Here is a 25,404-nt window from a genome sequence, read left to right as displayed (position 1 = left end):
TTTCAGCTGTCACACACAATAAAAACAGACTTGTGCCAAACCGGAGCTCTGGGGTACACACAAAGACACGAAGATCCCCCCCCCCGTACATGGCCTTTCAACAGACTGTTTGGGGCAAGTCTGTAAGCGAGAACGTACCAAGGTCTAACAAAGACAGACGCACAACACACACATATAACACGCGCACACACACGTGCACACACGGCTCAAGGGGAATCACCGAGTCTGCGACTTCCTATAAACCGCGCGCGTTACAAGAATCCGCGAGCCCCCCCCCCCGCCGCACTCGCCAGCTATAAAATCGAGGCGCGGGGCCGCGCTCGGCACACGCTCCAGCAGGGCGAGACGAGAGGCGAAGATTTGCGGCTGTCTTGCCATGGCGGTCGGCGTGACTCTGTTCGCGATCCTAGTGCTGTGCATCGCTGCCCTTGCAGTGACAGGTAAATAGACATCGATGTCAATGTGGATGCGCGCGCGCAGACAACGCAATTATTGTTTTTTACCCCCCCCCTTTCCAAAACTTGGCACAATTATTGTTCGCACACGCGCAGGTGCGAATGGGCAAATCACGTGGGGTATGCGGACGTGTGCATCTGCCCGTTGCTTGCAGCGAAATGTTAATTGTCAAACGTTTCGAGTTTGTTCCCTGCCATTGAGTGCATACCGCCAGCGAGGTTCGTCGAATCTTCTCCATGCGGTGTGTGTCTGTGTGTGTGTCTGTGTGTGTGTCACTGCGTGTGTCTGTGTGTGTGTGTCTGTGTGTATGTCACTGCGTGTGTCTGTGTGTGTCAGTGTGTGTGTCTGTGTGTGTGTCTGCATGTGTCTGTGTGTGTCTGTGTGTGTGTGTCTGTGTGTCACTGTGTGTGTCTGTGTGTGTGTCACAGTGTGTGTGTGTCACTGTGTGTGTCTGTGTGTCACTGTGTGTGTGTCACTGTGTGTGTCTGTGTGTGTGTCACTGTGTGTGTGTGTCACTGTGTGTGTCTGTGTGTGTGTCACTGTGTGTGTGTGTCACTGTGTGTGTCTGTGTGTCACTGTGTGTGTGTGTCACTGTGTGTGTCTGTGTGTGTGTCACTGTGTGTGTGTGTCACTGTGTGTGTCTGTGTGTGTGTCACTGTGTGTGTCTGTGTGTGTCACTGTGTGTGTGTCACTGTGTGTGTCTGTGTGTGTGTCACTGTGTGTGTCACTGTGTGTGTCACTGTGTGTGTGTGTCACTGTGTGTGTGTCTGTGTGTGTGTATGTGTCGGTCTGTGTGTGTATGTGTGTGTGTGTCACTGTGTGTGTGTCTGTGTGTGTGTCACTGTGTGTGTGTCTGTGTGTGTCTGTGTGTGTCTGCGTGTGTGTGTCACTGTGTGTGTGTCTGTGTGTGTCTGCGTGTGTCTGTGTGTGTGTCACTGTGTGTGTCTGCGTGTGTCTGTGTGTGTGTCACTGTGTGTGTCTGCGTGTGTCTGTGTGTGTGTCACTGTGTGTGTCTGCATGTGGAGAGCGGCGGTGTAGCGTGTAGCGCGCTGCGCTACGAACCCGGCGAGCCAAATTCGGCGAGCCTAGTTCGATTCCCGTTCACGGCCAACACCGGGTGACGATTATCCGAACCGGTCCTGGGCCTCCCCTAGGTCGACTCAGCCTCAAACGTGGTGCGGTGTGTGAACATCGCTACTAGGGAGACAAAAGCGGCCGGGCGTGGTGCTGGCCACCAACACCCTTCGCGTGCCGTGCAGGCCTCCACAGGCGCTCGATAACAGCACTTGCCCCTCCAGTCTGTTAAGACTACACGGGGGATCTTTGTCTTTGTGTGCACGTGCTGCGAGCGTTAGTGTAGCGGTTAGCGCGCCGCGCACCCGGCGACTCGAGTTCGGTTCCCTTTCACGGTCAACATCAGTGGCGACTCTGAAAACGGTGGAGATCGACTCAGCCTCAAATGAGTAATTGGTAACGGCCTTCATGATTCTTGTCATTCACTGCCTCTGTTGGCCGTATGTGGAGAGGTGAGTTGGGGGATTGGGGGGGGGGTTCCCGGGGGCAAAGGAACCCAGATCGAGCATCGCTGTTGCCGGCAGTGAGATGATGATGGTGGTGGCGGTGGTGGTGGCGGTGGTGGTGGCGGTGATTGATGAGATGATGATGGTGGCGGTGATTGATGAGTGTTGCTCACGAACTCAGGCGCGCACCTCGAGTCGTCGAAATCTGTCCCGGGATGTCTCGGCCAGCCCGGTGAAGTGGCGACTGCGTTCGGGTGGCGGGTTGGTGGGGGTTGGGGCTATTTAAGAAACTTTCACCGTCGTCTCAAATGCCGCGCCGGGAGATAGAACCGGTGACCATCTGGAATGCAATTTCCACCGCACACGTTGCACGCTGCATTCTGCAGGCTGCAGGCTGCACGCTGCACGCTTGACGATCGTTCTCCGCTCCTCCTCGTCCGCGTGTGCAGTGCCCCAAAGCGAAGCCTACAATGGCTGTCACTGTGACTGGAAATCTGTCGAGAAAAAACCCTTCGAACAGAAACACCTGAAATGTTACATCAAAGAATTGAGAAGGATCGGCTGCATTGATTACGCGAGGTGGGTACGAAGTTGATCCCACGCTCACCTCACCGGTGTGTTTTTTTGGGGTTGCACCGCGTGTTGTTGAGCGGGTCGATGGCGCGAAACGTCGGACATCGTGCCGAATGACGCGCTGCCGGCTTCTGCAGAGGCTCGCGCACGCTTCGAAACCCAGCGGACGCCCTGGTTAACACTGCGCGAGTGTTGACCGAAACACGTGGCACGACAACGGGAGCAGGCCTATTACCGTTCCGGCATCATTAACCCACGTTTCGATATGACCCTCAAATGACATTCACTGGGTAAAGCCACGGACCGACACTGCCGCCCCGGGTTTTGTTCATGCGGCTTCAGGGCCCCTTCAGATGTCGCTTCTTCCGTTGCAACGGAGCGCGTGCTGCGATGTGACTGTGATGGAACTGACACAAAGACAAAGATCCTCCCGTATAGCCTGGAACGGACTGTTGGGGGCAAAGTGCTGTTAGCGAGTAGCACCTATGAAGGCCGGCACGGCACACGAGGGGGTGGGTGGACAACACCACGCCCGGCCGCCTTCGGCTCTCACAGTGGCGATGTTTACACACCGCACCAGGTACTCATTTGAGGCCGAGTAGACCTAGGGGGAGGCACAAGAGCGGTTCAGATAATCGTCACTGGTTTTGGCCGTGAGCGGGAATCGAATTCGGGTGACCGGGTTCGTAGTGCAGCGCTAACCGCTACGCCACGGCTCCCCACGCACACGCAGACACAGAAACTCACACGCACACACAGACACACACACGCACACACAGAGACACGCACACACACAGACACACAGACTCACACACACAGACACACACACTCACACGCACACTCACAGACACACTCACACGCACACACACAGACACAGACACACACGCACACACAGAGACACGCACACACACAGACACACAGACTCACACACACAGACACACACACTCACAGACACACACACACTCACACACACACAGACACACTCACACTCACACAGACACACACGCACACACACACTCACACAGACACACACGCACACACAGACACACTCACACAGACACACACGCACACACAGACACACTCACACAGACACACACTCACACGCACGCACACACACACACACAGACACACACGCACACACAGACACACTCACACGCACACTCACAGTGCGGCAGGGTGGCGCTGTGGTCACGCGTGTGCCTTGTGCCTCACGTAACAAAAGGGCTTCCGATTTTTGACTTGGGCGCCTTTGCGACTGAGCGAGGATTTCCTGGGTAAACAATTACAAATAAGTAATAAGATCTCGCAGCGGTGGCGAGATGTTAACTACCTCGCCCGGTATACAGGAGGTAGTGGTTTCGATCGCGACCCTGACGCCTGCTGTTGTATATTTGGAGTTTGCGTCTCTCTCCCCGTGGTCGCGTGGATTTTTCTCCGGGTCCGCCGGTTTTCCCCTCCACACTTAGACACACGCGTTTAGAGTAGTTGTCTGCTATAAATCTCCACGTGATAAGCCGCTTCGTTCAGCTATCATTTGTGATAGCCAGGTCGCTTCTGAATAAAGAGCTACACAGCTCAGTGGGCCTTACCTGGTAGAATAAAAAGTTTAGTTTCATAAAATAACAAGTTTTAGTTTTAGTAATTTTACTTAAGCAAGTACAATAAGCAAGATCATTACATAATTAATTGCCATGTGCCCGCGTGTCCCGACAGGTTCAGGGGCAGAAGAGGGAGAGAGTGGTGTGTGTATCGGGGAGACGAATGGGTTCAAGTCCTGCTCAGGTAATAACAGACACGGAGGGTGTCGCAGCCAATGTCACGAGATGCATGGATTCATGGGTTGAAAAAAATTAACACGTAAAAACAAAGTTTTTCACTATAAATCCTTTATATGCGTGGCGGCTAGAGTCCTCTCGTCCTCTGGCTTGAGATGGCTGCCACATATGGGTCAGATGATTGCATGCCAGCATTAAGCAATTGGAAAATTAAATATAATATTTTTGTCCTAAAAAGTGTAAAATTTTGGAAAAAAAAATTTCACGAACATTAATTGTCACGCACAACGAGTCTGTGTGCTAAATGTCAGCTCGATTGGATCACGGGAAGGGGGTTAAAAAACGACCGAAAGATTTGCACGGTCGTAAACAAGCAAGCAAGCGCGCAAGTGAACTTAATATAAAGGATTTAAAAACACAGAGATCCCGCCGATTTTTATTGCTTTGAAAACTCTCCACCACCCAGCGACGTATTCGCGGTTGGACCAGAGGGCCGGGCAGAGACGGCTTCACGACGTGAAAGACGCTTGCCGCGGTTTCAAGCGAAATGTCGCGAATCTAATCGCTGCTAAACTTGGCCGTGATAAATGAGAGCTGGAACAACAACAACAACAACAATAGCACGTTGACGTGCCGGCCACCGCGTGACATGTTTTACTTGTTCGGCCGTGTCGGGTGGTGACGGGTTTCCAGACGTGCATTTGGCCGGATCACTTAGAGGCATGACCCATAAGACAGCAACGATGATGACTTTAGAGATACGGGGCTCTTAAAGAGAGACGCAGCCCGCTGCGGGAAGGCGTGAGAGGCTTGGGGAGGCCTTCATCCAGCGGTGTATTCATCCTGGCCGATCATGAAAACGAACCCGTCTAATCAGTCCACTGCCGGGTGACTTCCCGCACGTTTTGGCCACTGTGGTTGCTTGGCCATACTTCACCACGCTGGTCTAACGTTGTTTTTATAAACGCACGCGTGTGTCCGCAGAAAGCTGAAGCCGTGCAGAAATGAAACTAACTTCGAGGCGATGACCCGCCAATACAAACCGAAGGTGAGACGAGCAAATAGAGAGACAAGAGGTGTGCATAGCAATAGAGCAGGTGGCGGTGCTGGTGGTGCTGGTGGTGGTGCTGGTGGTGGTGGTGAAGGTGGTGGTGAAGGTGGTGGTAGTGTTGGTGATGGGAGTGGTGGTGTAGTGATTAGCGCGCTGCGATACGAAACTGGCGAGCCGAGTTCGATTCCCACTCACGGCCAACACCGGTGATGATTATCTGAACCGTGCTGGGCATCCCCTAGGTCGACTCAGCCTCAAATGAGTACCTGGTGCGGTGTGTAAACATCACTACTGGGGAGACAAAGGCAGACGGGCGTGGTGCTGGCCACCCACCCCCTCGTGTGCCGTGCCGGCCTTCATAGGTGCTTGCTGACAGCACTTGTCCCAACAGTCTGTTACAGGCTATACGGGGGATCTTTGTTGTTTGCTTTGTTTGGTGGTGGTGCTGGTGGTGCTGACGATGGTGGTGTTGACGATGGTGGTGTTGGTGGTGTTGGTGGTGGTGGTGGCGTTAGTGGTGTTGGTGGTGATGGTGGTGGTATTGGTGTTGGCGATGGTGTTGGTGGTATTGATGATGGTGGTGGTGATGGTGTTGATGGTGTTGGTGGTGCTGGTGGTAATAGTGGTTTTGGTGGTGGTATTGGTGGTGTTGGTGGTAGTGACCATGGTGTTGGTGGTGTTGTTGGCGGTGGTCTAACGAACGATGTGACTGTGGTGGTGGTGGTGCTGGTGGTGTTGATGGTGCTGGTGGTGCTGGTGGTGTTGGTGGTGGTGGTGGTGGTCTAAAGATGTGACTGTAATGGTGGTGGTGGTCGTTGTGCCCATGAAGCGCCACCATAGGAAGCGGAGTCAGCACAGGAGGGGCGATGGGAGGAGACGGCAACCGCGTGCCGGCTGAGCTCACCGCCCCAGGTATCTCGAGGGGAGGGACACGGGGGGCGGGGGGGCGCGGTGAGGGGGGGGGCCCACTCGCTCCATCCCTGCGTTGTTTGTGTTTTTCTCGAGCGCCGTGAGCGCGATGATCACGAAAACAGGCGACGCGTCTCGCCACGCAGACGTCGCCATGGACACTGCACGCGGCGCAGCGCGCGGTGTCCATAGACCCGTCATCGACTCACTCCGACTGGCCCCAGCGCCGCACTCAGCTAGTGCGGGGCCTGTAGCTTCATGTTGTCAGAAAGGGGCCCGAAATAAATAAATAAAACCACGTACATATTAAAACAGAAATTTCTAAAATATCTAACTTGCTTAGCAAAGTAATTGTATTTTTTTCATTTTCTATACAGCCGGATAATACGACAAATCGCTAACCTTAAACACCCAGTCGTTCATAAAAGTTGAAGGCGGCATAGTACTGTAGTAATAGAGCAAGTGCAGAATTACTGAACCGGAATTGATAGCTTGAAAGAGTTTAGCGCGGGGCCCGTATCTGAAGTAGCTACTACAGAGTAGCTACTACACGTGTAGTAGCCTTCATCGCACATGTAGTAGCTACTACACGTGTAGTAGCTACTACATGTCATTGGGTACTACATGTGTAGTAGCCTTCATCACACATGTAGTAGCTACTACATGTGTAGTAGCCTTCATCACACATGTAGTAGCTACTACACGTGTAGTAGCTACTACATGTCATTGGGTACTACATGTGTAGTAGCCTTCATCACGCATGTAGTAGCTACTACATGTGTAGTAGCCTTCATCACACATGTAGTAGCTACTACACGTGTAGTAGCTACTACATGTCATTGGGTACTACATGTGTAGTAGCCTTCATCACGCGTGTAGTAGCTACTACACGTGTAGTAGTTACTACACGCGTGCCTGGAATCATCTCCAAGTGGTCTCCAGAGCCCGGAGGCAGCCCATTTCTCGTGGTGTTGTTGCAAATTCTCGGAAGTGTTCACATCTTTTTGAAGCACCCTGTATATAAGTCAGACTGCGCCTACGATGTCACCTCTCTCCCTACTGCACTTCCCTGGGCGATTCCAATGGCCCAGATCTCACCGACGTTTACTCGAAGCTTCCTCACGACAAATTGTCGCGTTGAGGCCGCGTGACGAGTCATTAGCTGCACTGCGGCAAAGCATTGATATGAAATTCTGACCAATACAGCTCGTGACGGAATTTAATCAAAGGACGACGTTTTGGGTCAAAGGCGTTGAAGCCAACAACCATCTGAAGGCAACGATGACGGTGGTAATAATTGTTGTTGTTGTTGTTTTCCCGGCAGGAGAGGGGATTGGAAGTGGAGGTTTGGCTGATGAAGACGATGAGGAAGGGTGGAAAGTGACCGCCGAGGGGCAGAGAGAGACCGCCGGCTTCGGATCTTCATTCCTTTTTCTTTGTGGCGGGGTTCTTTTCTTTAAGGTTTTGCGAAAAACGTAAAGGTACAGACATTCGGTGGGTATCCTGACCCCAGTACCGCAACACCGAGCTAATTTTGGGAATCCCTGGTGCATCCGTTACAAAACCCCGTTCTTTTCATGAATACCCAATCTAGCCCACGCACATCGTATAATTAGATTCGTGTTCTGTGTTGTTTAGGTTGTTTTACGTTGTTATAATATTCAAAAATGTGTGTGGGGGGTTGGTGAGTGGGGTCAGTGCGGAACCACCACGAAATCCAGATGGGATTCTGGAGCGCGATTGTGACGGAGTTACGTGTTGCATGCCGGGAAGGAGGTTGGGGGCGGGTGTCCACGAGGGAACGCGGCCATAGGTGGCTGAGCTCCGTCAGGGACTCTGATCCAGGACCACTGAGGACGCGGGTTCGACTCCCACGGTTCGATTGCACCTGGAACTGGCGTTCGTTCTTCACAGCCACGGCTCACCTTCGGTGCGAGTGTGGCGAGTTGATGACGAGCTGATTGGCATCATCTCGATCTCCAGCAGCCTCGCAAACAATGCTCACCACCACCACCACCACGACAAACGTGGTTTGTGGCTTAATTCGGCAATTTCTGCAGCAGGGCACTGCGGATGTGGTCCATGCGTGTGGACGGTGAGGCCTGTTGCGGAGACTTCAGAAGCGTCTCTGTAACGTCATATTCTGAGACTGCTGCCCCGCACAAGGTGGTGCACTGCTTGCTGTGAGAGCCGCTGATTGCTCGTCTGCTAGGCCCTCATCGTGCCGCCAGGAGAGCGTCACGTGGGATGCGTCATTGGGTAATAACGCCAAACCGACCGCGTCTCAGCACCGTGAGTGTCGTTCGTGATAATAACACAAACCATAATCAGCAGATCCTTTGTCAACGCACTGCTGGACGAAGGCCTACCCGAGCCGTATCTATAATGGGGGTTGTATGACCATACTTCACCGTGCTGGTCAGTGCAGGCTGGTGAAGGGGGCCGATTCGGACATCGCCTGCCATTTATGTTGACCGTGGCTGGCGATGAAGGTCAGGTCACTAGGTTCAGAGGACGGTGCGCTAACCATTGCGTCACCGCTCCATTCTTCTCATAATAATGATTCGTGATCAATTTCCCAGGAAAGCCTCACCGAGTCTCGCGACACGCGCTCAGGAGGGTGCTTGCCTGAGGGTGTGTCGCGTTGTGAACAATTGTACATTTCCCCGCTTGTGTGATCGCTACTGTGTTGTGTGCTTAGCGTGCTGTACAATGACGAGTTAAATAAATGTTGGTCTTTTTGTTTTCATACCAACCATGTTTACTGGAACTCGATCGATCGTCTCGTCGTAAAGACTGAACCTCAAGCGAGCACTGGGCTACGTTGAGGCCTCTTCTCTGTGAACGGTCCTGAATCAGTCGTGGAAATTCCACATTCCTACTAAGTACAGTCACGACAACCACTCCCCCTCCCTTCCTCAAACACCCCTCCCCACACCCCCCACGATGCTCTCGTTGAGACGAGATAGAGAGCTGCAACGCGAACATTTAGAGACGTGATTCTTAACCTCTACTCCACCCCATGGGCTCTCAATCGTAAACAAATCAAGTACAATGTGAATAGAGACGTAGGTTTGGTGAAAACAAAGTAAGTTTGTACTGACGTGCCCGTGCTCGATTTGTGTTTTAGATTATTGACCTTCTAAAAAAAACGAGTCTGTCCGTGTCTCGCACCCCCAGAAAGGGCGTCTCGCATCCCCAGGGGGCGCAGCGTGATGCCCCCCCCCCCCCCACCAGGTTATGAAGAACGGCCACTGATTTAGAGCCAGAAAGCAGCATCAGGATTTGCGTCGTATTCATCGGCAGAGTTTGACTTCTATTTTTATCGGGGACCGGGTGGGGGGGTAGTGGCAGGGGGTTTGTGTAATCATTTCGTAAGTGAACTTGAACACGAAAAATGCGGTGGCATAAGTTGCATCACTCTCTATGTGCAAAGCACAGCGGCATGGCAGTGCAGTTGGGTCCCGGTTCGCGTTGTCCCTCGCGTTAGGAATGGCGGGTTCATATAATAATAATACAACTTCCACCCCTCCCTTATTGTAAACTACTGAAAATAAATTAATAAAGGTGTGCAGTTTAGGGGGGCACGGGGGGGCATTGCCCCCCTCCACCCCACAACTCCGCCCATGGGCGTAGTCTATTGTTGTTGAGGGGTCGCACACCACGTGAGGCGAGTTACTTGGTCCACCGATGACGGTGATGGTGATGATGACGGTGATGATGCCGATGACAGTGATGACGGTGATGATGATGATGATGGTGGTGATGATGACGGTGATGATGACGATGACGGTGATGATGATGACGGTGATGGTAATGATGACGATCACGGTGATGGTGATGATGGTGATGGTGATGATGGTGATGGTAATGATGACGATGATGATGATGATGGTGATGATGATGGTGATGATGATGATGACGATGACGGTGATGATGATGGTGATGATGATGATGACGGTGATGATGATGATGATGACGGTGGTGATGATGATAGTGGTGATGGTGATGACGATGATTGTGATGATGACGGTGATGATGGTGATGATGGTAATGATGACGGTGATGATGGTGATGATGGTGATGATGGTGATGATGATGGTGATGACGGTGATGATGGTGATGATGGTGATGATGACGATAATGGTGATGATGACGATGACGGTGATGATGGTGATGATGCTGGTGATGGTAATGATGACGATGACGGTGATGATGGTGATGACGGTGATGATGATGGTGATGATGGTGATGATGGTGATGATGACGATGATGGTGATGATGACGATGACGGTGATGATGGTGATAATGATGTGGTGATGATGGTGATGATGGTGATGATGATGATGGTGATGATGGTAATGATGACGATGACGGTGATGATGGTGATGACGATGATGGTGATGATGATGGTGATGATGATGGTGATGATGATGGTGATGATGATGGTGATGATGATGGTGATGATGGTGATGACGATGACGGTGATGATGGTGATGATGGTGATGATGATGGTGATGATGATGGTGATGGTAATGATGACGATGACGGTGATGATGGTGATGATGGTGATTATGACGGTGATGATGATGGTGATGATGGTGGTGATGGTGATGATGACTGTGATGATGATGATGGTAATGATGACGATGATGGTGATGACGATGACGGTGATGATGATGATGATGATGGTGGTGATGGTAATGATGATGATGATGGTGATGATGGTGAAGATGGTGATGATGGTAATGATGGTGATGGTGATGATGGTGATGATGGTGATGATGATGGTGATGATGATGATGGTAATGATGATGATGGTGATGATGGTGATGATGGTGGTGATGGTGGTGATGGTAATGATGATGATAATGGTGATGATGACGATGACGGTGATGATGATGGTGATGATGATGCTGATGATGGTGAAGATGGTGGTGATGATGGTGATGACGGGTCCCGTGCCGGTGTTGAGCACCTTGAGGGCAACCCGCCTCTGGATGGACCCCCCCCCGAGCTGAACCAAACTCAGGGGGGCCGCGCCGAGAGCCCAAACATTGTCGCGGTGTCCACGCACAGCCATCGTTTCATTTCGTGTGCCTTCCAAATCCTCCGCCTTATGTCGCCAACTTTTCTTAGAGGTCTCATAATGAACCAACGCACATTTTGCGAGCATCCCCAAGAGCGCAGAAGCGTGGTCACCACATCTACTCCTCTATACAAGGAACGAAACGTGGACTTCTCCACAAATCTGGCTTTCGCCTGATGAAGCTAGTTGTAATTACTGGCGAAACGTCGTACTCAGTTTGTCAATGTTGTGGCCTGGCTCTGCAACACACCGGTGTGCTGTACTAGTATACTACACTATACACTACACTATACACTACACTATACACTACACTATACACTACACTATACACTACTATACACTACTATACACTACACTATACACTACTATATACACTACACTATACACTACTATACACTACACTATACACTACTATACACTACACTATACACTACACTATACACTACTATACACTACACTATACACTACACTATACACTACTATACACTACTATACACTACACTATACACTACTATATACACTACACTATACACTACTATACACTACTATACACTACACTATACACTACTATACACTACACTATACACTACACTATACACTACTATATACACTACACTATACACTACTATACACTACTATACACTACTATACACTACACTATACACTACACTATACACTACACTATACACTACTATACACTACTATACACTACACTATACACTACACTATACGCTACACTATACACTACACTATACACTACTATACACTACACTATACACTACTATACACTACACTATACACTACACTATACACTACTATACACTACACTATACACTACTATACACTACACTATACACTACACTATACACTACTATACACTACACTATACACTACTATACACTACACTATACACTACACTATACACTACTATACACTACACTATACACTACACTATACACTACACTATACACTACTATACACTACACTATACACTACTATATACACTACACTATACAGTACACTATACATTAAACTATACACTAAACTATACATTACACTATACACTATACTATACACTACTATATACACTACACTATACAGTACACTATAGACTAGTGCTGTACTAGTGTAGCGTCGGTGTCAGGCATTGTTATGCACCCTTACCTGTAGCAGCACGCGTGTGTCCATAGGGGGTGGTAAGCCGGGATAGGCAGGGTGAGCCGGGCCGTTGGGACACGAGGCCCCCCCAACCCCAAGGGAGGGGTTGGGGGGATATTCCAGAGCCCCCTGGAGAGTTCCAGAAAGGGAGGCGTGGCCAGGGGCGGAGAGACCCGGGCACGGGTATAAAAGCCGGACCTCTGGGCGAGTCTGGCAGTCGTCGTCAAGCTGAAGAAAGAAGACCAGCGAGGCTAGGACCCTGGGAACACCCAGACCCGCCGTCCTTCTAAGAGTGGGCCAGTGGGGTCGGGTGCCCTGAGCCCGATGAATGCGGGTGTAGTCCCAGTGATTAGGACACGCGAGCCCAGAGGCTGTACCTCCTTGGGTATCGGGTAGAGGGGCCACTACCCCTCTGTGTTAGGGTCCCGTGTATCCCGCAGTTGTATTGAATTAACGTGTGCCTCAAGCGCTCCGTCTCTGGTCTCCCTGGAACCCACTACACTAGTAAAGCATTGGCCACGTTCTGTTGACGTGACAAACCTTACTAGTTGGCTGTGTCGGGTGGTGGCGGGTTTAACGACACATTTATATATTTACGCGATCTAACCCAAGCGATGACGACGGCTTGTGTTGCGATCAAAACCCAAAGAATAAGAATGCCTGCAGTCACGAAAGCTTTAAATCAAGATACTTCCACCGTTAGTTTCTAACAATGCAAATAATGTTTAAAAGTGTTAACAACGTTAGTTTCTAACAATAATGTTAACATTGTTAACATTCTTTCTTTTTCAAAGTGACACAACTCACCGTCAGGACCGACCCATCGATTGATTAATTGATCATTCCATGTTCAGCTATTTTAATTACATTTATTACCAAAATTATTCATGAATCTCGATGCTCTTCAGGTTCCCATGGGAACTCAAGGCAGCAGCTATCACCCGGCTCTTTAAACAATCCGTCTCTTGATCCTGCGTGCAGACTACCGCCCCGTTTGAAGTCTTCCATTCTTATCGAAGGTAATATCATCGGACGTGTCGTATAGAATCGTATCATTAACCATCTTCTTCAGCAGAACTTCTATGATGAGTGTTCTTGGTTCTTTCGGTAAAGTCACGTAGAAGGGAAATAACAAAATGATAAAAAAATAAAACAATAAAATACAATTTTCACGACGTTTCGGCCACAACGCAAACTTTTAATCGAAATTCTATGATGAGGTTCAATCGGGTTTTCGGAAAAAAAACCACTCAACTGACACTGCTTTACTTCTTATTTCCAACGATCTTCTCGTCTTCTGATTCTGGATCTCTTTCTCACCTCGTTCTCCTTGATTCATCTGCTGCGGGCGACACTTTCCATCATCCCATTCTCCTCGGGCGCCTTCACAGCCACGTTGGCTGCTCTGATGCCTCATTCCCATCTTGGGTTTCTTCTTAGGGGCCGTCCATAAATGACGTCACGCGATTTTGGAAGATTTTTGACCCCCCCCCCCCACCTCGTCACACGGCGTCACAAAAAGTCAAACCCCCCCTCATATATGACGTCACAAAGCTCTGCCCCCCCCCCCCAATAAAACATGCTTCAAATCGCTTTAAACTATTGTCATTGTAGTGCGTATTTAATGTGGCGCTGCACTCTGATGTTGTAGGAGAAAACATTTATTAAAAAGTCTATTTAATTAAGTAGAACGTGTTGTCTATATTTATTTAAAGTTGCGCATTTTTACGTGACGTCACATTTCCCAACCCCCCCCCCCCCGCCCCCCCATCGTCACACATCGTCACAACTGTCTGACCCCCCCCCCCCCCCCTAGGTACGTGACGTAATTTATGGACGGCCCCTAATTCCAACTTGGTTTTTCGTCCCTCTCATCCAACCGAAAGGAATCTTCTGTTGGCTCGGAATCACTCTGCCAGCTCTGCTCACGCTGCTCGCTGCTCTCTCGCTTCTAGTCCTCAAACTACACGACCCTCCCGACTCTCCCGACTCTCCCGACCCTCCCGGCCCTCCCGACCCTCCCGACTCTCCCGACTCTCCCGACCCTCCCGACCCTCCCGACCCTCCCGACCCTCCCGACTCTCCCGACCCTCCCGACCCTCCCGACCCTCCCGACTCTCCCGACCCTCCCGACCCTCCCGACCCTCCCGACTCTCCCGACCCTCTCGACCCTCCCGACTCTCCCGACTCTCCCGACCCTCCCGACCCTCCCGACCCTCCCGACCCTCCCGACTCTCCCGACTCACCCGACCCTCCCGACCCTCCCGACCCTCCCGACTCTCCCGACTCTCCCGACCCTCCCGACCCTCCCGACCCTCCCGACTCTCCCGACCCTCCCGACCCTCCCGACCCTCCCGACCCTCCCGACCCTCCCGACCCTCCCGACTCTCCCGACCCTCTCGACCTTCCCGACTCTCCCGACTCTCCCGACCCTCCCGACCCTCCCGACCCTCCCGACCCTCCCGACTCTCCCGACCCTCCCGACTCTCCCGACCCTCCCGACCCTCCCGACCCTCCCGACTCTCCCGACTCTCCCGACCCTCCCGACCCTCCCGACTCTCCCGACCCTCCCGACCCTCCCGACTCTCCCGACCCTCCCGAACCCTCCCGACCCTCCCGACCCTCCCGACCCTCCCGAACCTCCCGACCCTCCCGACTCTCCCGACCCTCCCGACCCTCCCGACTCTCCCGACCCTCCCGACCCTCCCGACCCTCCCGAACCCTCCCGACCCTCCCGACCCTCCCGACTCTCCCGACCCTCCCGACCCTCCCGACCCTCCCGACCCTCCCGGCCCTCCCGACTCTCCCGACTCTCCCGACCCTTCCGACCCTCCCGACCCTCCCGACTCTCCCGACCCTCCCGACTCTTCCGACCCTCCCGACCCTCCCGACTCTCCCGACCCTCCCGACCCTCCCGACCCTCCCGACTCTCCCGACCCTCCCGACCCTCCCGACCCTCCCGACTCTCCCGACTCTCCCGACCCTCCCGACTCTCCCGACTCTCCCGACCCTCCCGACTCTCCCGACTCTCCCGACTCTCCCGACTCTCCCGACCCTCCCGACCCTCCCGACCCTCCCGACTCTCCCGACCCTCCCGACCCTCCCGACCCTCCCGACCCTCCCGACTCTCCCGACTCTCCCGACCCTCCCGACCCTCCCGACTCTCCCGACTCTCCCGACTCTCCCGACCCTCCCGACCCTCCCGACTCTCCCGACTCTCCCGACTCTCCCGACTCTTCCGACCCTCCTCTCTGTCTCTCTCTCTCTCTCGTCTCGGCACGCCGCTGTCCTGCTGCCCGCAGTCCCAGTCTCTCTCGTGCGCACCTCGGCGGTCTCGTCCACTCACCGCCACTCCCCCCCCCCCTCCTCCTCACAGCCCTCTTCACTGTCGGTGTTTCTCCAAGGGGCTGTTCTTTGCCCCCCCCCCCCCCTCTCAGCTCTGTTCCTCCTCCTCCTTTGACCTCCACCCTCGCCCCCTTCACTCGCCCCCTTCACTCGCCCCCTTCACTCGCCCCCTTCACTCGCCCCCTTCACTCGCCCCCTCCACTCGCCCCCTTCACTCGCCCCCTTCACTCGCCCCCTTCACTCGCCCCCTCCACTCGCCTCCTTCACTCGCCCCCTTCACTCGCCCCCTCCACTCGCCCCCTTCACTCGCCCCCTTCACTCGCCCCCTTCACTCGCCCCCTCCACTCGCCCCCTTCACTCGCCCCCTTCACTCGCCCCCTTCACTCGCCCCCTTCACTCGCCCCCTTCACTCGCCCCCTTCACTCGCCCCCTTCACTCGCCCCCTTCACTCGCCCCCTTCACTCGCACCGCTACACTGGGGAATTCCCTCCCATCGCCACCTTTCTTCCTCTTCTTATTCTTCCAAACTCTTACAACAACAACAACCTCGCTCCATTGAAGAAACATGTGCTACACTTGTATCTGTGATAACATTGACGAGAGTGTGCTGTTTGTTGCTGTTCGTTGCTGGTCGCATGACGCCTTGGGGGCCCTGTGCTCAGCCTCCACGTCAGCAGAAGAAACACAAAGACGCAACGGCTCGAGGCGGGCTTCATCCAGCAGTGGATGGATCCTGGCTGGCGACGATGAGTGTTTACGGGAGACCTCCGTGCACCGATTTCACTAATCGACGGCGACTCGTCGCCTGTGAGATTTACGGCACAGATAGTGGAGGCGGGGTTTGCCCTTGAGCTTGCGCCATATCAGGTAACACGATGAATATATCACGCTTTGCGGCAGCTAAAAGGTGTACATATTGACAGCAGCTGTAAACGCGAAGCAGGTATTTACACGCGCGCGTGTGTGTGTGTGTGTTTGAACACGAGTGTGTGTATGTGCTTAAACAAGTAATTGTATGTGTGAGCGCTTCTCACAGGCGCGGGTTTGCCCCGATGTGACACCCTCAGTGGCAGTCTCTCTCCGTGCGCATGGTGCCAGCAGCAGAAGCAGCAATGTTGTCCAGAAGCCGAATGCCAATATCGATGTCTGCTGCTGGGACCCATGAGAGAGGGCTTCAGGAGTGGGGAGGGAGTTCGTTCGCGTGGTTCTGCTGTCCCTCGCCCCGTGCAAGGGGCACAGGCCACAGCTCCATCGCGTGGGGCTACACGGCCACAATCGCACCACTCCGGCTTCGTCTTTCATTGTCCACCGTCGAAGGAGATGTGGAGCATCGGCCCTGGCGATGCTCCGATGCGGCTGCTGGTTCCACCGCGACTGCAAGGGGATTGATTTCAAAGCCAGGAAGTGCCGTGATGTTTGGGTTCCTTGTTCGCCAGCGGAGGTCTTTAAGATCCGTGCGAGATTCTAGGATGGTTGCAGCAGCAGCGGCAGCGCGATCCCAGAAGGGGCATCGGAACTCGAGAAGGCGTAACACTGCTGCGGGGCTGGGTGGACTTGCCGACGACCGGTAGCAGTGGTGTCAATATCGGCCTCGGTGGAGGAGGCTCGTGAAGGGCGCTATTGGGGAGTGGGAGGCAATCGCCCTCCAAAAAACAAGCGAGTGTAAGAGGAGCGACGCTCACAACAACGAGTGGAGCACCGGGCGGATAGAACGCATCAAATTGGCACGTTGGGGAACAGAGGTGGTGCATCCGCCAGTCATCTCAGTCAGATCACAAATGGCACGTGGGTCTGTCCCGTGACCTCCTGCCAGCGAGCCTTCCGACAACGCCACCTGGCCTCAAAGTGCACGCGGCCTGGCACAAGCACTGCGGTGACGTCACAACCACTCGGTCACGTGCCGTGGTTCCTGTCCACCGCATCGCGTTCCGGTCACGTACGCCGCACTACAAACCGGGCTCTGCCCGGGGTTTGTATCCCCCCGGCTGGAGCGTGGGGAGCGCAACAGCAGCCCTGGGCCCGCCGGGGGAGCGCGCCAATGGGGCGGCCTCCATCCGGCGGAGAATTGGCGCGGAGCCGCGGCCAAGACGGCGCCGGCTCCGTGCCTGGACCCCGGCTGACGCCTCCGCGAGCCACCCGCTCGTCGTCGAGACGCCGCCTTCGTGTGGGCCAGCCAGGCCACGTTGGGACTCGTGCGGAGGCGTCAAGGTGGCATCTCGAGGAAGGGTCTCACCCGAGACACGGGGACCGCTTCCTCGTCGACGCATCCCACCGGGCCCCGCTTGACGGTCGCGTTCCAAACCGGCCAGGTGGCCAGGGTGTGCACACGCAGGTGTGGCCACCTTCCACACCTGGGGCCAACGTGACCACCACCACCAACAACAACAACAACCGCCATTCGCCACTAAGTGGCGGTGACATCACCACCACGCTTGTGCAAGGCTATGTGCACCTTGAGGCCACGTGAAGTGTCGAACGCCCGCTGGCAGGAGGTCACGGGGCAAACCCAGCAGGTGCCACGGGTCGACTGACTGAGATGACCGAGATGACTGGCTGATGCACCACCTGTGACCACCACCACCAGCACCACTACCACCACCACCACCAGCAGCACCACCACCACCAGCACCACCAGCACCACCACCACCACCACCAGCACCACCACCACCAGCACCACCACCAGCACCACCACCACCACCACCAACCCCACTAATTTGGCCTCACGAGTGGCACCAGACGGGGCGCGGGGGCCCTCGCTCCACGCCGCTCGCGAAGCGGTCGAGAGATAAAAAAAAACCACGCGAAAAAGAAACACTCTTCGCCAGATTCATCATCGTGATGGACAAAGCCATTGAACGTTCGACACGCGCTGCCGTAACGTTTCATGTTGCCATAACACAGCCGTACTGATATCACACAGACGCATCGCTCGTCGCGTATGAAGCGCTAACAGCATTCCTGATGGTGTAAAGGAGATACACCTCGTCTCGTTCTAAAGCGCGTGCAGTGTCCAGGGTCCAGGGGGGGGGGGGGGGGCGGGGGGACGTTCGCTCGCCACCGCACGCGATGACGAAATGCGATTGGAGCGATTTGAGTCGATCAATGCGAGTCGATCAACGCCGTCTTGTGTGTCGGAAAGCAAACGACGGCGAATTTTAAACGGGGCTTTGAATAAACAGCCCCCCCTCCCGTCGCCCCCAGCCTCCCCTTATCATTAACATCTCCGCGTTATGATGATTTACAAGCTGCGAGTGCTTTAAGGCAGCTGGACTGGCGCCTGCAATGCTGCCAGCACCCGTCGGGACAGGTAAATCGAGGCCAGAGCTGGGGTGACTGACACCAAATCCGCCCTCAAACTCAACGAGCTCCTCAATCAACCAGCCATCAACCAATTCAACCACCCAGACACATGTTCACAAGCTCAATCACCCATCCATACATCCACAAACGCGATAATTCACCCGTCCACCTGTTCAACTGAACCATCCTCTCACCCACTCACTCACTCACCCATACACCCTTTCAATCACCCATCCATTCAAGCCATCGACTCATCCATCAGCCACACACCCATACATCCACCTATCCACCCATCCACCAATTATCCACCTATTCAGACATTTCCTCATCTACGCAGCCATTCATCAATCCATCCAAACCTCCAAACATTCATCGAAACACAGGCCCAACTACCCAAGGTTCGTGCAATTCGAATCTTTGTGTTCAGCCGCCAGCAAGTGTCTGAACAAAACCGACTAGGTTCTTCACTGGGGATTTTACAGACCTCAGCCCGATCGCCAATGATTGCGAGATAAATTTATCTCGTAATTTACCGCATATCGTTTTTGTACTTGCGTGGACAAATTCCGCCTCTGATACCCAAAACATTTCGGGCCCCGATTGATTGACATGCTGTGAACGCGCCGCGGGGCATGCTGGGTGGTGTGCCCGAGCGTGAATCAAAAGGTCGATTGTCAGCGAGCCCTCGGAAGTCGCTGTCAAACATCTGTAGTAACGCTCACGACTCGTTCACACCGGAGTTGGAGGCACACTTGTTTATTTAACACCAACGTTGTGACATACACATTTGAGGGGGTATCGGCCCCCTCACCCGTCTATCTGAGGACACACCTCTCTAGCTAACCCTAGCCTGCCTCTGAGTCCTCCACTAATGGGCTAGGGGAGGCTATCTTGGCCCGACACTGGTCAGTCGGGCCCGGTACCCAGAGTCCAGACCAGCACTGGCTCTGGCTCTGGTACCACGCCACTGGCTCGAGCCTGCGCGGTCCTGATAAGGACGGCGTACCAGGGGGAGTCCAGGGCTCTATCTCAGACGTCTTCCGCCTCCTCTTCTTTAGCTAAACATCACTCCCGAGCCCTTCGATACAATCCCCTTTTATACCCAACCCCTCCCTGAGGGGTGGGGCCCCGGGGGATCATAACGACCGAATCGACCCCCCAGGGTGTCTGGCGCGGACGTCGCAGAGGGCACCTGCTTGTGCACACATGTAGCCCCGCCTACTGTGTTTGTTTACCATAGGCTGCCATGCATAACGGGCTCTCTCTCTAACACCCCTACATCACTCCCCCCCGCATAGCATGCAGCCGTCCCGGCTGCCAACATACAAAAATTTGACAATAAAGGTGCCTTCACCCCCTGACCGCGCGTGTGCCTCACTATTTTTGAACAATAACAGGAACCAGAACAAGAACGCAACAACAAGATGAGAAACAACCCGACGCACCCCCCCGAATAAATACGAATTCCGTAAAAAAAACAGCTTATATACAACCAGCAGGGAACCCACCCCGCACACACAACAAACGGTGAACCCAGCATATGTACATCCGAGGAGCGGGAAACACACCATCCACACAACACCCAATAAACACAACAGCTATGTACACATTTTCCGGCCTCACAACAGTTTGCGCATTTTAGCGCGCGTCCTTGCAGCGGGCCCCTCACACGGGGTAACCCCGCGTGGCGGACAATCAGGTGGCGACTGTCCGTCTTGAGGTGAGCATTCCTCTGACTCCGCGTGACCCTCGGCATCCGCAGGAGGGGTGATCGGGCGTGAGCCCGTCACTCCTGATGCTCCTGAAGGTGGCACAGCCGGCAAGGCATTAGGTGAGAGCGACGGAGACGGACCCAGCAAGTCGGCCGACCCCCCACATGTTTGGCCACGCGCGTGTGAAGTGGGGTTGTGAACCGCAGCGAAGGGTTTTAATCTGGAGGGGTGCACGAACCATCGCCGCTTCCCCCACTTGATGCGCACGCACTGCGGACGTAACACCTCCACCACTTCCACAGGGCCCCGCCACGGCCGCACAAGTTTAGAGGAGGTTGCCAGTGGCACCTGGGGGCAGTGCAACCATGCCTTGTCCCCCGGCTTCCACTGCAGCATGTGCGCTCGACTCAATCTGAGGCGCTCATTTGCCTTCTGACGGAGGTCAGAGTTTTGCATTGCAGCATCCCGTGCCTCGGTCAATTTGTCCAGATTAAATTTAACGTGGTCAGCCAGATTAGTTTTTCCCTGCGGCACGGGGATCCGCAACTGGGCACGAACAGGCGGGTCTGGTTCTCGGCCGTACATAAGGTAAAAGGGAGAAAACCCCGTAGCCGCATGGGGTGCCATCCGGTACGCCGCCAAGACCCCCTGAATTTGTAGGTCCCAATCCGTTTGCGAGTCCGAAACTTGTTGTGATAACATGGACGAGATGGTGCGATGCAAACGTTCGACCATCCCGTCAGTTTGTGGGTGATATGGGGAGGTCCGAATTTTCTTTGTGCCCAGGAGATCGCAGACTTGTCTGAGTAGTTTACCGGAAAAATTTCTGCCCTGGTCGGTCAGCAGCCTCTCCGGAGCACCTTTGTCCAGGACATAACCCTGAACAAAGGCCTCCACGATGGCTGCTGCCGACTGGTTGGCCAAAGGCCAGGCCATAGGCCAACGTGTAAAATACTCGACACCCGTCAACAAATATCTATTCCCTCTGGGGGTGGCGGGGAATGGTCCCAAAATGTCCAGAGCGACCAGCTCGTTTATCCTGGACACTTTGATCGATTGCAAGGGCGGGTTAGACTCCCGTGCCGGCGGTTTGCGTTGTGCACATTGAGGGCACGATCCCAACAAATCCCCCACATCCCTCGTCATGCCAGGCCAGTAAAAATCAAGTTGCAGCAAGGCGAGAGTCTTTTGGGTCCCCAGGTGTAGGAGGCGCTCATGAGCGGCCCATACCACCCTACCCCGCAACCCAGTAGGGACAACCAGCCGATGTCGACGTGACTTCCCGTCCCAATGCATTAGCAGACCTTGGCACATTTCCCATGCGTCGGAACCACCACTTTTTCCCCCCGCCGCACCGCCAACGCGACGTCGCCACCCGAGGAGGGAGACATCCTCCATCTGGAGGCGCCCCCATTCAATGACGGGCAACCCCAACAGGGAATCTTTGCCCTGCTGTTCGATCGAATTAGGAACCATTGCATCGTCGTCGTTGGCGGCCGCCAAGACAGGTACCGATGTGTCCCCTGGAGGCCTGCAACGTCCAGACCCCAGGAGGCATGCACACTCGGAGGTGGTTGGCAAGCGTGACAGAGCGTCCGCGTTGGTGTGGCGAACGCCCTTACGGTATGTGGTTTGGAAATCGTAATCCTGGAGGACCTCCAACCATCGGGACAATTGTCCCGATGGCTGTTGAACCCTCAGGGCGTACTGCAGTGCCGCATGATCTGTGCGGACGGTGAAATGCCGACCGTACAGATATGGGCGATACTGTTGGACGAAATGGACAATTGCCAACAGTTCCCTACGGGTGACACAATACCGTTGCTCCGCTGGAGACAACACCCGACTGCCGTACGCAACCACATGTTCCACGCCGTCAACCACCTGGGAGAGCACGCCCCCAATACCCGTGTTGCTCGCATCGGTGTCGAGCAAGAACGGTTTTGAAAAATCAGGGTAAATCAGGGGAGGAGCGTTTACCAAAGCATCCCGAAGGGAGCAAAAAGCAGCCTCCTCCTCCTGACCCCAGCAAAACCGAACCCCTTTAGATGTTAAAGCATGTAGGGGTTTGGCGATAGTCGCAAAATTAGCGACGAAGCGTCTATAATACGACGCAAACCCAATAAAACTCCTAACCTCTCCCACTGAGGTGGGAGTCGGCCAGGAGCTTACACACTGCGTTTTGGCGGGATCGGTAGAAATACCTGAGCGCCCCACGATGTGCCCCAAATAACGCACCGACTCGCGTAACAAATGGCATTTTTGGGGCTTAAATTTCAAATTAGCAGCCCGCATCTTTAGGAAAACCGCCCGCAACCTCTGGAGATGTTCCTCAAAAGTTTTGCCAAAGACAATGACGTCATCCAAATAAATCAGGCACGACTCCCATTGCAATCCAGCCAAAACCAATTCCATCAACCGCTGGAAAGTTGCCGGCGCTGAGTGTAAGCCCATCGGCAACCGGTTGAATTGAAACAGGCCGTGCGGAGTACGGAAAGCAGTTTTAGGCTTTGAATCATCGTCCAGAGGAAGCTGCCAGAATCCCGAAAGTAAGTCCAATGTGGAGAAGAATCGCGCTCCCGCCAAGGCGTCAAGCGATTCGTCCATCCGTGGGAGCGGGTATGCGTCGGCAACCGTAATTTTATTAAGGCGCCGAAAGTCAACGCAAAACCGCAACGAACCGTCCTGCTTCTTAACCAGGACGATCGGCGCTCCCCAAGGGCTGTTGGAGGGAGAAATTATGTCGGCGGCTAGCATGTCATCAACAGCCGATTTGACATGGTCCTTTTCGGCGGGACTCAACCGAAAAGGATTTTGGCGTATTGGCGCGCTGTCACCCGTATCAATATGGTGACGCAGCAGATGAGTGCAGCCCAAATCGTATTTATCCCGACTGAAAACGTCGGAAAATTCCCTCAGTAGTGTCTTAAGACGTTGGCGCTCTAAATTTGACAGGTCCGTCGATCCCGCGCAAAGCGCCTCGAGCCACCCTTCATCGCTGTCTGAATGTGGTCGCGGTGCAGGGGCAGCGCCGACATGACTCGCGACGGGTTCCTCACAGGGCACCGGCGTTGCGTGAGCAAGCACGGTCCCCTGTGGGACCACCACCGTCTGCGAGCCCACATTGAGGACCGCGATGAAGGGTTCTCCATCCCCTCTCACTATGGTCTGGGCCGGGAGTAAATTAGGTCCACTGACCCCGGCCCTAGACGGTCCCAGCAAAACCCCTTGAGCCCCAATGCCCTTAGCGAAGGGCCGCCGAAGTCTCAAAGGAATTAACATTTGCGCCCCCGGAGGAACGCGCACCGTTCTATCTACGAACGCCGGCACCGTCGCGAACGCCGTCCGGCTCGTAGCGGGGGATGGCAAAAACGCCATGCGTCGGCCCGATGGGAGCTCAATGCATCCCTGGTCGATTAATATCCTAATCGGCATTTTGGCCAGGAAATCCGTCCCCAGCAGGCACGGAACCGCCAGCGAGGAGGAAACAAAAATCGGCCCAGATAATTTAATATCCCCGACACAAATTTGGGCTCGAATTTGTCCGATGATGCCAAGTGAACCCCCGTTAGCAGCAAAGAATGGCACATTAACAGGCATCAAAGGACGGCTCTGGGCAGGGAGAATGTTATAAATCAACTCCGAAATAATGGTCGCCGATGCTCCTGTATCGACCAGGATGCGCACCTCGACCCCATCGATGTGACCCACAACGGCCGACGACCCCGATGACGCGGCTACAACCCGATGGGCCAACACGGACCACTGGCTGGGTTCAATGTGAGTACCCAGAGCGGTGCGTGTTGGTGCCATGGTACGCGATATTTGCCCCCCCTTCGCTGCGGTGTTCGAGTGTGTGACGGGCGTGTGCGTGGGCCAAACATGAGGGGTGCCGCGACTCGCCGGATTATGATGGTGGAGCTTGTGACGAGGGCCGGCGTCCCGTTGAGGTGTCGTTCCGCGCTGCCGAGGAGAGCGGCACCCCGAGGCGACGTGGCCCCGGATGCCGCAGTTATAACAGCGTGGAAGCGCTGGTGGCGACGATGGACGTTGTAGACGGCTTGAACCGGCCCGGTCCTCCCGCGCTCCCGCTCCGTGCTGCCGTTGATGGTTGATGGCGCAAACCTCTTCCGCCGGGAGGGTGGCCGCAGCGACGGCGCGCCCGCTCGCCGCCTTGCTGGCCTTCCGTCGTTGAGAGGACAGGTTTGCGTGGAGGAGACGGGCCGCTTGGAGGGAGCACATCTCTGCATCGTCCTGCGCGACAATGACGATGTCTAAGTCGTCCGCCAGCAAAAGTATCTTCTCTGTCACCATGGCGTCGACACCCTCGTCATCCATTCGTGGAAAGGCCTCCTTCGCCAGTGCCAGGAGGCTTGTGCGGTACGCCAGGGGCGACTCCTTCGTCCCCCGCTGGCGATCGTAAAAGAGTTGGCGACAGTCCGATGGTGGACCATATACCGCCGACAGCACCTGCATCGCCTTCCGCAGCGTGGAGCGCCTCTCCTTCGAAGCCGAT

At 54.4% G+C, this 25,404-nt stretch overlaps 2 protein-coding genes across 2 annotated transcripts; one reads left to right on the top strand and one right to left on the bottom strand.

Moving 5' to 3' along the window:
• Positions 1-160: 160 nt before the first annotated feature.
• On the top strand, positions 161-9,033 carry LOC144946610 (uncharacterized). Its single transcript, XM_078875625.1, has 6 exons — positions 161-440; positions 2,426-2,555; positions 4,263-4,331; positions 5,309-5,372; positions 6,205-6,287; positions 7,609-9,033. Exons 1-5 carry the CDS (start codon positions 377-379, stop codon positions 6,271-6,273), a joined length of 396 nt encoding a protein of 131 aa, XP_078731751.1. The 5' UTR covers positions 161-376; the 3' UTR covers positions 6,274-6,287; positions 7,609-9,033.
• A 10,919-nt stretch (positions 9,034-19,952) lies between these two features.
• On the bottom strand, positions 19,953-25,158 carry LOC144946525 (uncharacterized). The gene is made up of 2 exons (XM_078875491.1): positions 24,792-25,158; positions 19,953-20,977 (listed from the first exon to the last, which is right to left on the bottom strand). Exons 1-2 carry the CDS (start codon positions 25,136-25,138, stop codon positions 20,872-20,874), a joined length of 453 nt encoding a protein of 150 aa, XP_078731617.1. The 5' UTR covers positions 25,139-25,158; the 3' UTR covers positions 19,953-20,871.
• Between the last annotated feature and the right edge of the window lie 246 nt (positions 25,159-25,404).

The sequence above is a fragment of the Lampetra fluviatilis genome, chromosome 41 (genome assembly GCF_964198595.1).
Source record: "Lampetra fluviatilis chromosome 41, kcLamFluv1.1, whole genome shotgun sequence".
In the NCBI taxonomy this organism is placed as follows: Eukaryota; Metazoa; Chordata; class Hyperoartia; order Petromyzontiformes; family Petromyzontidae; genus Lampetra; species Lampetra fluviatilis.
Note: the sequence above shows the minus strand (reverse complement) of the source record. Positions and strands in the feature narration are given on the sequence as shown.

Bases quoted from the DNA above. Each gene is read 5' to 3' on its own strand.
- LOC144946525 (XM_078875491.1), bottom strand. From the start codon at position 25,138: ATGCAGAGATGTGCTCCCTCCAAGCGGCCCGTCTCCTCCACGCAAACC. The intron at 20,978-24,791 runs GCGAGTCGCGGC...TGCCACCTTCAG, and splicing joins AGCTCCACCATCATAATCCG to GAGCATCAGGAGTGACGGGC.
- LOC144946610 (XM_078875625.1), top strand. From the start codon at position 377: ATGGCGGTCGGCGTGACTCTGTTCGCGATCCTAGTGCTGTGCATCGCT. The intron at 4,332-5,308 runs GTAATAACAGAC...GTGTGTCCGCAG, and splicing joins TGGGTTCAAGTCCTGCTCAG to AAAGCTGAAGCCGTGCAGAA. The intron at 5,373-6,204 runs GTGAGACGAGCA...GTGCCCATGAAG, and splicing joins CCCGCCAATACAAACCGAAG to CGCCACCATAGGAAGCGGAG.